Source organism: Macaca thibetana, chromosome 11, assembly GCF_024542745.1.
Source record: "Macaca thibetana thibetana isolate TM-01 chromosome 11, ASM2454274v1, whole genome shotgun sequence".
In the NCBI taxonomy this organism is placed as follows: domain Eukaryota; kingdom Metazoa; phylum Chordata; class Mammalia; order Primates; family Cercopithecidae; genus Macaca; species Macaca thibetana.
In genome coordinates this window covers 12,240,087-12,252,262 of record NC_065588.1, presented here as the reverse complement: position 1 = coordinate 12,252,262, position 12,176 = coordinate 12,240,087, and the positions used below count along the sequence as shown (strand labels likewise).

Below are 12,176 nucleotides of genomic sequence, written 5' to 3'. Positions count from 1 at the left end.
TAGTCCCAGCTACTCAGGAGGCTGAGGCAGGGGAATTGCTTGAATCTGGGAGGCGGAGGTTGCGGTGAGCCAAGATTGCACCACTGCGCTCCAGCCTGGGTGACAGAGCAAGACTCCACCTGAAAAAAAAAAAAAAAAAAATCTGGGCTTCGGGCACTGGGCTTTGTTGAAGGAGAAGAAGATGCTTATGCCAAGGTATGCACAAGAAGGGCAACTGTCTTTTTTTTTGAGACACAGTCTCATTACGTCACCCAGAGCCGGGGTGCAGTGATGTGATCTTGGCTCACTGCAGCCTTGACCTCCTGAGCTCAAGTGATCCTCCCACCTCAGCCTCCATAGTATCTGGGACAACAGGCATGTGCCACCATGCCTGGCTAATTTTTTTATTTTAATTTTTTATGGAGACAGGGCCTTGCTATGATGCCAGGCTGATCTCAAACTCTTCGCGTCAAGTGATCCTCCTGCCTTGGCTTCCCACAGTGCTGAGATTATAGACATGATGGGCTCTCACTCTGTCACCCAAGCAGGAGTGCAGTGGCACCATCTTGGCTCACTGCAACCTCTGCTTCCCAGGCTCAAGCCATCCTCCCACCTCAGCCTTCTGAGTAGCTGGGACCACAGGCTTGCACCACCGTGTGTGACTCATTTTTTCATATTTTTTGGTAGAGACAGGGTTTTGCCATGTTGCTAAGGCTGGTCTTGAACTCCTGAGCTCAAGTGATCCCTCCACCTTGGCCTCTCAAAGTGCTGGGATTACAGGTATGAGCCTCAGCGCCTGGTGAAAATGTTTCATTCAGTACAATTAATTTTGTCCAACCGAGGGAAGATTTTGTCAAAATGCTTCTCAGTTGTTTTTGTAGGATGGTTTGTACTTTGTCGGGAGTCCTTTTACTCTTGCTCTCTGATCTTCCCATCAACCATACGAGGTGGAGAGAGCGGGATACCCAATGTACAGATGGAAACACAGAGGCCCTGAGCGAATGAGTTGACTTAGGAAGAGCAGCGGCCCAGGCAGCCCAAGCAAGCCCCTGGTTAGGGCTCCTCCATTTTTTTTTTTTTTTTTTTGAGACGGAGTCTCACCCTGTAGCCCAGGCTGGAGTGCGGTGGTGCAATCTTGGCTCACTGCAACCTCCGCCTCCTAGGTTCAAGCGATTCTTTTGCCCCAGCCTCCTGAGTAGCTGGGAATACAAGCACGCGCCACCATGCCCGGCTAATTTTTTGTATCTTTAGTAGAGACGGGTTTTCACCATGTTGGTCAGGCTAGTCTCGAACTCCTGACCTCGTGATCTGCCCACCTCAACCTCCCAAAGTGCTGGGATTACAGGCGTGAGTCACTGTGCCTGGCCTCCTTCTTTTATATGAGTATCTAGTACAGAGGATTAGGAATTTGGGAGACAAGCTTATTTATAGACCGTGAAGAAAGAAAACCAGTCCCATCACCCTTAAGTTCCATCATTCTCCTTTTAGTCTTGAGAAAAGCAGGGCAATTAGGATTGAACACTAATAAGTTGGAAAGCTGAGATATAATGCATGCCCTCTCTAAAGCCACTTTACAAGATGAGAAGAGATGTACCACCCTGGACGCAAAGAAGGGAAAAACGAGGATGCGGGAGAGAAATAAATCCCAGATGCATACCTTCATGCTCCAAGCACTGCTCCACGCTGGAAAGAGACCTGGACCACTGCTGGCTGTGCGAACCTTGGTATTCCAATGTCCTTTGACCCTGAGCAGAGATCTTGGCAGGCGAGCTCTGCGAATCTTCCTTCTCCACTACTCCAAAGAGTGCTTTCCAAGAAGACTTTTTCTTGCCAAGGTTGATGGCCTTCTCACTGGATTGGGAATTTCTGCAAGGCCATGACACCTGTGTCCATGACTCATTTGCTGACCAATTCCCCAGGCCCCTCTGCGACAAACTTCTTGTTCTCAGCAGCTTTGGCGAGAAGAGAGCGGGGGTGCTCTTGAAGACATGGTGTCTGGCGTAGTAGGCGAGGATTTTGAATTCTATGGTGTTTAGGTCATCATCATCTAGGGGGATTTCTTCCAGGTCACACGCACTGGTGCTACACATGTTGGGCCTGTAACAACAAAGTCCACACCATGTCCTTCTATGCAGGGCCATTTACTCTTTGCAGGTTAGGAGTGACAGGGGTGAAAACTCAGTAAACATTTATTGAACATCTATTGTGTTTGTGCTGGAGGGTAGAGAGGGAAAAGTCACAGTCTTACTGGGGTGGGAAGAGAGACAAGGCCATAGATAACTCCACACAAAGAAGATGAACTACTGGGTGTGGTGGCTCATGCCTGTAATCCCAACACTTTAGGAGGCCACGGCGGGTGAACCACGAGGTCAGGAGTTCAAGACCAGCCTGGCCTATACAGCGAAACCCCATCTCTACTAAAGATACAAAAATTAGCCAGGCATGGTGGCGCATGCCTATGGACCCAGCTACTTGGGAGGCTGAGGCAGAAGAATCGCTTGAACCTAGGAGTCGGGGGTTGTAGTGAGCCGAGATTGCGCCACTGTACTCTAGCCTGGCGACAAAGCGAGACTCCATCTCAAAAAAAAAAAAAAAAAAAAAAAGAGAATGAACTAATGAACTAAGTAAGAGGTCTAACAGAGATGCAGAAAGCCAGGTGAGAGGGCAGGGATAGGTGAGCTTCAAAGAAAGAGGCAAGTGAAAGCTTTTGGAAAGTTAGAAGGAGTTAGACGGGTGGGTGGATATTGGGGCTAGAACAGGGTGGACAGAGGGGAGATTATAGGTGAATTCAGAGTGTGTTTGAAGAGTGGTGAGAGAACTGCGACAGCATACGTAAGCAGTTTGCAAATAGCCAGGGCTTGAAAAGAGTGGAGGGAAAATAAGTGAACTAGCACTTGCGTCCAGATTATGGTGGTCTTCGACTATCAGGCTGAAGCTTCGCCTTTTCTCACGTTGATCAGTATGTTTCAAAAGGAGCTGTGGACTGTGGAGTTAAAGATCTTGCTGGGGAGGTGGCAAAAGAGGGAGGCCAACTCAGGGAAGAGAAATGCCTGGGACCTGACCCTTCCCTTCCTCGGTTCCTTCTCCCTCTACCCTCTGCTTTAGCTTGTCCAGGCTTCTCTCTCCCCTCCCTCTGTCTTTCTTTTTTCTTGCTATATTTGGTATGCCATGTAAGATTTCATCTGAAAAAAGCATCCTGTTATTTTATTTTACTTTTTACGAATTTGAAACACACTGATGGAGGCAATGGAGAGCTGTTCAACGTTTTTAGTAGAGAGTGATGTGATCACAGGCATGTTTTAAAAAGATCAGTATACAAGCACTAAAACAACAGGATGCAAGCATTTTGTCTTTATTTCCATACGAATAACAGGATAGATAAAGAACTGATTTTGTTCAATTTCCTTGGCTCAAGCTTACATGATATAACTCCTTCTCTGGGTTTCCTGCTAGGAAAGCAGTTCTTTTTGCTAATAATCTGTTTCCTTCTGCTGTCTGCTCAGGACTACATTTTCCTTTTTGTCTCAGATGCGAGAAAGCCCAGATCTACCGTGTGAAATGTCCCAGGCAGTGACTGTATCAAGAATTAGCATGGGTTTCTCAGTCTAATAGTCCCAAATTCAGATTGTGGCCATGCCAATGACTAGTTTTGTGACATGTGGCAGGTTACTCCACCTCTCCAAACATGAACTTCCTATAGGCAAATTGCAAAAAATAATAGTCACCTTGCACAGATATTGTGACGGTGTAAGGTACACAAGAGAAGTCCCTGCACAGAACCTGGCTCAAAAGTGGTAGTTACGTTTTTTTCTAGTTCAGCTGTTGTCCTTGGCCCTCAGGCTCTTTTTTTCTTGAGACTCAATTTTGCTCTGTGGCCCAGGCTGGAGTGCAGATCATAGCTCACCACAGCCTCAACCTCCCTGGCTCAAGGGATTCTCTCACCTCAGCCTCTTAAGTAGCTAGGACCACAGGCACACGCCACCACACCTGGTTAATTTTTTTGTTTTGTTTTTTAGAGACGAGGTCTCGCTCTGTTGCCCAGGCTGGTGTCAAACTCCTGGGCTCAAGTGATCCACCTGCCCCAGCCTCCCAAAGTGCTGGGATTCAAGTGATCCACCTGCCCCAGCCTCACAAAGTGCTGGGATTACAGCCATGAGCTACCATGCCCGGCCTCAGGCTTTGTCTTAATATGGCTCTTAATCACGTTCCCTTCCATTCCTGGTCCTAATTCAAGACCGTCTTTCGGCATGTAAGCTGGTGTGATGGTAAAGAAGCTGCAGCGATATTAAGGGGATTGGCTGGCATGTTTTTCTTTTTCTTTCCACCATACCCTGTCATACCAGGACCAAATTATAAAGAAATGGGACAGTAACTGGAGACAGGGTTTGAGGCAGTGTGAGGCGGTACAGACAAATTGACCTGGGTGTCTGAAGGACGGATGGCCAGGACTGGCTCAGCTTCTAACTTGCAACATCCTTGGGCAAGTCACTCCATCTTTTTGTCCCTCGGTGTCCACATTATTGATAGAAGGAGGATATTCTCTAACTTTTCCCCCTGGCTCTGCTATTAGAAGGAGGTGTAGGAGCTGAAATATCTCCCCTAAGGGCCTGCTGGATGCTGCCTGTTTCCATCACTGTATCCTCCCCTTTACTTAGAAGAGGCTCATACTGGCCAATAGCGAAGCCGTTTATCTGAGGAACTGACCCTTGGCCAGGCCCCAGGGAAGCAAGGGTCCCTGGCTAGGTGCGTGCTGATGGAAGTGAGTCTGGGAGGGATGCAGGGGGCTACGCCACAACATCAGGTGACGAGGGAGGGGACAGAAATGGCTCTCCCAGTGTAGCAAAGGGCAAGTTGCAAAACCCGCCAGACCAACTACACAGACACAATTACACAACCTCCAAGCCCCATGAACCCCCCTCACATAACTGAATGTAAGCAAATGCTTGAGGAGTATGGCATGAAGTGGGGGTCATGACGCCATCCTTCCTCCCCCTCTGCTGTTTCTTCACATTCCTGTCTTATTCCAGGGCTTGGACAATCTTTCTTCCCGCCACTGCTCCAATTTCACATTCACTTACATGCATTTCACTCACATGCAAACCGTTTGCTCTGTCGGGCGTCACGTCAATGTCTCCTCAAAGGTCATGTTCCTTCCTGCTTTTCCACTTACCCCTTCCTGCTCCCCAATTCCATCCAAGCCCACCCTCCCCCATGCATTTTCCAGTCATCCCACCCTCCCCTCATCCATCCCCGCAGCACAGCCCTGTCCATTCTGCCTGTAAGGGACATCTGGTGACCCTATACTCACCCCAGCTCCACTTCTCTGTTCCCAATGACCAATATTGGTCTCACTAAAGATGAGACAACCATTATGTGTCTCCTGATCCAAAAACACTGGATCCGAATCTGATCAAACCTCTGGATCTAATGATCAGTTTACAGGAAATTCAGGGGACAGAGAAATAAGCTAACGACCACAAGAAGGCAGCTATCCAAATTCAGTATGTGGTAAATTCTGCAAGACAAATGGCCAGTTTCTTCAACAAGTAAATAGCACCAAAAAGAGGTGAAGACAGAGAACTGCTACAGCTTAAAAGAGACGTAAGAAACATATCCGACAGGGCACAGTGGCTCACGCCTGTAATCCCAGCACTTTGGGAGGCCAAGGCGGGTGGATCACCAGAGGTCGAGAGTTTGAGACCAGCCTGACCAACGTGGAGAAACGCCGTCTCTACTAAAAATACAAAATTAGCCAGGCATGGTGGCGCATGCCTGTAATCCCAGCTACTCGGGAGGCTGAGGCAGGAGAATCACTTGAACCTGGGAGGCGGAGGTTGCGGTGAGCCGAGATTGTGCCATTGTATTTCAGCCTGGGCAACAAGAGTGAAACTCTATCTCAAAAAAAGAAAAAAGAAAGAAAAGAAACATGTCAGGCAGGGCACGATGGTTCATGCCTGTAATCCCAGCACTTTGGGAGGCAGGAGTTCAAGACCAGCCTAGCCAACATGGTGAAACCCCATCTCTAAAAAAACACAAAAATTAGCTGGGCATGATGACGGGTGCCTGTAGTTGGGAGTCTGGGGCAGAAGAATCACTTGAACCCGGGAGGCAAAGGTTCCAGTGAGCGGGGATTGTGCCGTTGCACTCCAGCCTGGGTGACAAAGGGAGACTCCGTCTCAAAAATAAATAAATAAATAAAAAGAAAAAAGAAACATATATATATATAAAAGGACAGGTCAATTAGATGTCATGGGTGGATCTTTATTAAATCTTAATTCAAACATACTTACTGTATGAAGACGTAGATATCTTTGAGATGATAGAGAACTAAACATGGTGTATATTTTAGATGATATTAAGGAAGTATTGATCATCTTGGCTGGCACCGTGGCTCACACCTGTAATCCCACCACCTTAGGAGGCCAAGGTGGGAGGATCACTTGACGCCTGGATTTGGAGACCAGCCTAGGCAACAAAGTAAGATCCCATCCCTCTTTTTTAAAATTTAATATTATAAATATTTTTAAAAAAGATAATCTCATTAAATGTGGTAACACTGCCATTAAAAAGTACATATCTGGGCTGGGTGCAGTGGCTCATGCCTGTAATCCTAGCACTTTGGGAGGCCGAGGTGGGCAGATCACTTGAGGTCAGGAGTTCAAGACCAGCCTGGCCAACATGGTGAAACCCCGTCTCTACTAAAAATATAAAAATTAGCCAGGTGTGGTGGCACATGCCTGTAATCCCAGCTACTTGGGAGGCTGAGGCTGGAGAATCTCTTGAACCCAGGAGGTAGAGGTTGCAGTTAGCTGAGATGGTACCATTGCACTGAGTAACAGAGTCAGACTCCATCTCAAAATAATAATAATAATAAAGAAAATAAATAAAAAGGTACATATCTGCAAGTATATATAGTATATATGTATATAAAAACAAAGTAGTCATACTGTAAGATACGAAGGCGGGACTTTGGCTGGCTTCCCCAGCACCTAGAGTAGTGCTTGATGCTGTACTGACTGGGCTACCGGGTTCTCTAGAGTAGCGCTTGACACATGGTAGGTGCTCAGATATCTGATGACTGACCAGATGATTGATTATAGGACTGCCAGACACATTCAGAATACAGGACACGTCCGGTCACATTTGAAGTTCAGATAAAGAGCAAATAATTTTTTAGTATATGTCCCAAATATCATGAGACTCATATATCATAAATATTAGTATATGTCCCCAATAAATATTATATGCTAAAAACCACTCATATTTGTTGTTTATCTGACATTCAAACGTAACTGGCTGTCTTGCATTTTTGCTTGCTAACTCTGGCTCCTCCTAGGAGTGGAAGGTGTTGCTGAGATACACTGAGACCTGAGGTGTGTGCAAGCAGCAAAGCGGGTCACCAAGCCGGGTGAGGCTCTGGCAGGGTCTGTGGTCAGAATTAGGTACGGCAGACTTGGTGGGGAAAAGGCGGAGTCTAGCAAGAGACCGGATATGGAATTTCTCAGGAGAGGATTCATGAGGCTTTTGATTCAAGGCTTCCTTTTGGACTGAGCGGCTCAGGGTACTGTAGGAAGGATGTGCACCCTGGTCCTTCAGGAACTGTGTCCTTGGGTAGGAGGCTGTGCCCCTCGTCAAGCCAGTAATGCTGTGCTCCTGAAGAAATCTCCATGTACATTAGAAACAATCCAGACCTTTTGAATGTAACGCGAGGGCTTTAAAATTGTGTGTGTGTGTGCGCCTGTATATGTGTGTGTGTGTGAGACGGGTGTTGTTGGAGAGAGAGCTTCTTTAAGAAACAAGTTTGCTAATGCTGTTTCAGCGGCAACATCAGAAATCGTGGAAACCACTGAGGTCAAGATGGAGTACTTAGTCCTTCCATTCCGTAAAATGTGAGATTTTTGTTGTCTTACAGGCTAGAAAGGCTGTGACTTGGCTCCGCCGACAGGCAAAGCTAAGGATGAAAGAGGGTGAGAGAGAGGCAGAAAGAACAGTGCTTAGGAGCCGGCCCCAGAAGGAGGCTACCCTACAGCGCAGGGAGGGCGGGGGCCACTGCCATAAGAGCCTGGAGAGCAGGGAGCAAAAGAGAACAAATGGAGACAAAAGGGTTAAGGGGGTTTAAATGTATTTAACAAATGCAGATGCCGGACCCAGTGGCTCACGCCTGTAATCCCAGCACTTTGGGAGGCCCAGGGGCAGGATCACTTAAGCCCAGGAGTTCAAGACCAGCTTTGGCTCTGTCTCTACAAAAAATGAAAAAAAATTAGCTGGGCGTGGTGGTGTGCACCTGCAGTCCCTGCCACTTGGGAGGCTGAGCAGAGAGAATCACTTGAGCCTGGGAGCCAGAGGCTGCAGTGAGCTATGATCGTGCCATATGATCTGTTGTCTGGAGCCTCCCCTTCTGCCCTTCTCCTCTCCCCCTCACTTCAGACCTCTCAGGGTCTTCGTGCCGGCTGCCCGGACTGTACACCCGGTGTACTCCAGCCTGGGTGGCAGAGGGAGACACTCTCTCAAAAAACAAAAATAAAGAAAAACAAAAAACCCACCCACACAAACATAGAATTTTTGTTTTTTCTAATTCTCGTTATAAATTACTTGTTCAGTTTACAGCTAGGTCTTACTTTCAAGCAGCAGCGATCGAGTATTATCACAGGTTAGATCCCTTCTGGTTTCAGCTGTTCCTACAGAAATTGTACTTCATCCAAGAAGCCCAACTTTGGGGTTTATGGAAATATAAACCATAAGTTTTATGCTTATGGTGATAGAAGCCCTGGGTAGGGCCCCTGAGTGCTGGTTCAGAACCTGGAGGGGAGTGAAACCCGTGAGGCTTATTCTAATTCAGGGCCGCAGAGCACACAACCCCGCCTCACTGCCCTGTTTACCTTCCTGCTCCTTATCGATAACAAACCTGCACTCTCAGAAGCAAGGCTACAGAGGTTCAGGTTCTTTTCTTGGCCTCTTTCCCTCCCCGAGGTGGCCAGGGTCCTCCACGTCTGGCACCAGTGAGTCCTTTGGGAACACTGGCTGCCTGGCCGGATGTGCTGAGAGGCCGGCTGGGAAGGCCACGCTGCAACAAGCACCTACATTCCAGGTATTGGCAGATGCACTGTCGCAGGGTTCTCGCTCTGCGGACTCACTTGTTGAGGTCAGATTTCACTTCCCTCCCAGGGGGTGGCAGCTAATGATGGATGAGCACACAGAGGAAACTGTAGCAAGCACCTCGTGTTTCCGCACACAGAGGCGGCCACCACCTAGTGCCCCAGTTACGCTGGACACCTGGTTCGCTGTGCCTCTGCCTGTCCCAGTGGTAAGGGGTGTGGAGAACCCCTTGGCGGCTGTCCCAGCAGAAGAGCTGACTTCATGTGCTCAGGACACACAGTTGAGGCCTGAGTGGATCTCGTGGGCGCTGACACTCATCCCCACGGAGCCTCCCACAGCACATCCTAAGCTCAGCTTGGTTCTATTGTCTGGAGCCTCCCCTTCTGCCCTTCTCCTCTCCCCCTCACTTCAGACCTCTCAAGGTCTTCGTGCCTTCTGCCTGGACTGTTTTTGTTTTTGTTTTTTTTTGATACGGAGTCTCGTTCTGTCGCCCAGGCCGGAGTGCAGTGGCGCGATCTCGGCTCACTGCAAGCTCTGCCTCCCAGGTTCATGCCATTCTCCTGCTCTGCCTCCCGAGTAGCTGGGACTACAGGCGCCCGCCACCTCGCCCGGCTAGTTTTTTGCATTTTTTAGTAGAGACGGGGTTTCACCTTGTTAGCCAGGTTGGTCTCGATCTCCTGACCTCGTGATCCGCCCGCCTTGGCCTCCCAAAGTGCTGGGCGTGAGCCACCGCGCCCGGCTGGGACTGTTCTTTAATACTAAAGGTGAAATGAGGAGTGAGAGAAAGTGCCTTAACTTCCCACCACAGAAGCTGAACGCTAGACAGAGCCTCAGGTCATATTCACCAAACAGAAGGTCCAAGGCTCTGACTGTGGAAAGAACGGGGCAGGGAGCTCAGGGAGGAGGGAGCTTTCCGGAGGGGAGAGAGAAGGGTCTTCCATTTACCTGTGCCTTAGACTCAAGGAATTCTCTGGGGGTCTAGACCTCCTGTGGATGAGTGCCCAAGTTCCCACAAGGTACTCAGGACTCTGATCTCAAACCAGGAATTCCCACGCTGGCTCCAGTCCCCGCATCCCCGTGGTCTCCAGCTTGGGCAATGGTGTCCCTGGCCATGGAAAGGCTGTCATGTCATTGCATACCTCCCCGGATACATAAGCAGAGAGGACTGAGTAACGTCACATGGCTCAAGCAGTAATGTGTTCTTAACTGAATGTCGTCCCAAACTCTTTGTAGCAAAAGAGAAATGAAAGAGAAACCTAATAACCTTTCTTTCTGTTTCCTGGAAACCCCTATAAACTAGATTCTCAATGTCATTTTGTGTCCGGAGACTTACGTGATAAGGACTTTGTAATAAACCCAGTAAAGAGCTCCCCAAATTAGACCGCCTCATTTGGCAAACAGCTAAAGACTGGGCTGTGTCCTCCTGCGAAGGCTGAGAATGAAGACTGGTGCCTCCTGGTGTTACCTGGTCTGGAAGCTGTCAGTGATTTCTTCTGCTTCAGGTCAGGTGGCAGTAAGGATATTTCTAGACCTGAGATTCTCTCCACGAAACTCAAGAGGAAACTTTCAACAGGTCTTCTTGGCTTGTCGTTTGGAAAGATTCATGAAGTTTAGCGCTCCAGGCTGTAGCTTCTTCAGGTTTAGGACTCAGGCTGAAAAGAGGCTTAAAGAAGGAGAACCACTTCCTTATTAAGCCCTGCCCCTGGCTCTTTAATTGAAGGAGGGGCTGATCTTTGCCCGTGTAATTTGACTCTAAAAGGAATTCTGTATCCATTACCTAGCACTCTTCCTGCCCTTTGGGATAACTAGGTGGGTGTTCTGATACTTTACTCTCCTTATCAGTTGTTGTTAGTTGAACAAATGTTTACTGACCATCTACCATGGTACAGGTACTGTACCCATATTTAATCTTTTTTTTTTTTTTTTTTTTTTTTTGGAGACAGAGTTTCACTCTGTTACCCAGGCTAGAGTGCAGTGGTGCGATCTTGGCTCACTGCAACCTCCGCCTGCTGGGTTCAAGCGATTCTCCTGACTTTCTGGGATTACAGGCTTGCACCAGCACGCCTGGCTAATTTTTGTATTGTTAGTAGAGACACGGGTTTTGCCATGTTGGTCTCGAGCTCCTGGCCTCAGGTGGTCCGCCCTCCTCGGCCTTCCAAAGTGCTGGGATTACAGACTTGAGCCACTGCGCCGGGCCCACATATTTAATCTTAACAACACTGAGAGGCAGGTGTTATGATTCCCATTGCACAGATGAGGAAACTGAGGCTCAGAGAGGTGAAGTATCTTGCTAGGGATCCCTGTCAGTTGAGCTGAGATCCAGATCGTGCTCTTTCTGGCTTTACACTATATCATGTCACCTCTCCTACGTGACTCAAAGATTGTATTCAAGTGGAACCACTGGGAAAGTGTTCAAAACGGAATCTAACCACAGCCATCGTAAAAACCACAAAAACCCACTGAAAGGCCAAATGTCATAAGTTTAGAGATGGAATTCCCTATTATATGAAGTGGGAAACACTTACTTCTGATTTTATGCTCTATCCAGAGTCTTAAGTGAGATAGATATGTATGGCCACACTTGAGATCATAAACCCTGGACCGCTGTCAAACTGTGACGATGAAGGAAGTATGAATAATGAAAGGGGAATTAACGCTGTTTTCGTAAAAGTGGGGAAGAATGGGTCATTTTAATATTAGGCAAACAGATCCACAAGAGACAAACATGGTAGTTATGGGAAAGTTAGAGATTTAGTAACTCAAGGTGAATTTTCACTAACAAACTAATATTTTTTGCACCAGTGTGGTCAATGTAGAGGGTATTAAAGAAATACTAAGAATGATTTTTATCTTTTTATAAAAACGTGCCATCTTTTTTTGTGGGGGAGGGGGGGATGATGAGATATATTCACTGGAAACAATTCAAGAATAAACAGGGCCTGGCTCAGTGTCTCAAGCCTGTAAGCTCAGCATTTTGGGAGGCTGAGGTGAGAGGATCACTTGAAGCCAGGAGTTTGAGACCAGCCTGGGCAACATAGTGATGAGACAAGAGTTCTTCAGGACTGGTTTGCAAGGTACAGGTCACAAAGACCCCACTGATA

At 47.8% G+C, this 12,176-nt stretch overlaps 1 protein-coding gene across 3 annotated transcripts in view; it reads right to left on the bottom strand.

Annotated features, from left to right (window-relative positions):
* BCL2L14 (BCL2 like 14) overlaps nt 1-12,176 on the bottom strand; it is a 45,124-nt gene that overhangs the window by 18,440 nt on the left and 14,508 nt on the right. For 2 of the 3 annotated variants that reach the window (XM_050748252.1, XM_050748251.1), the window contains 2 exons: nt 10,541-10,738; nt 1,637-2,076 (listed from right to left, as the gene is read on the bottom strand). In XM_050748252.1, coding sequence (XP_050604209.1) covers nt 1,637-2,069 — 433 coding nt within the window. In that variant the 5' untranslated portion in view covers nt 2,070-2,076; nt 10,541-10,738. The remainder of the gene's footprint in view (nt 1-1,636; nt 2,077-10,540; nt 10,739-12,176) is intronic. The other variant, XM_050748253.1, reaches the window with a different exon arrangement.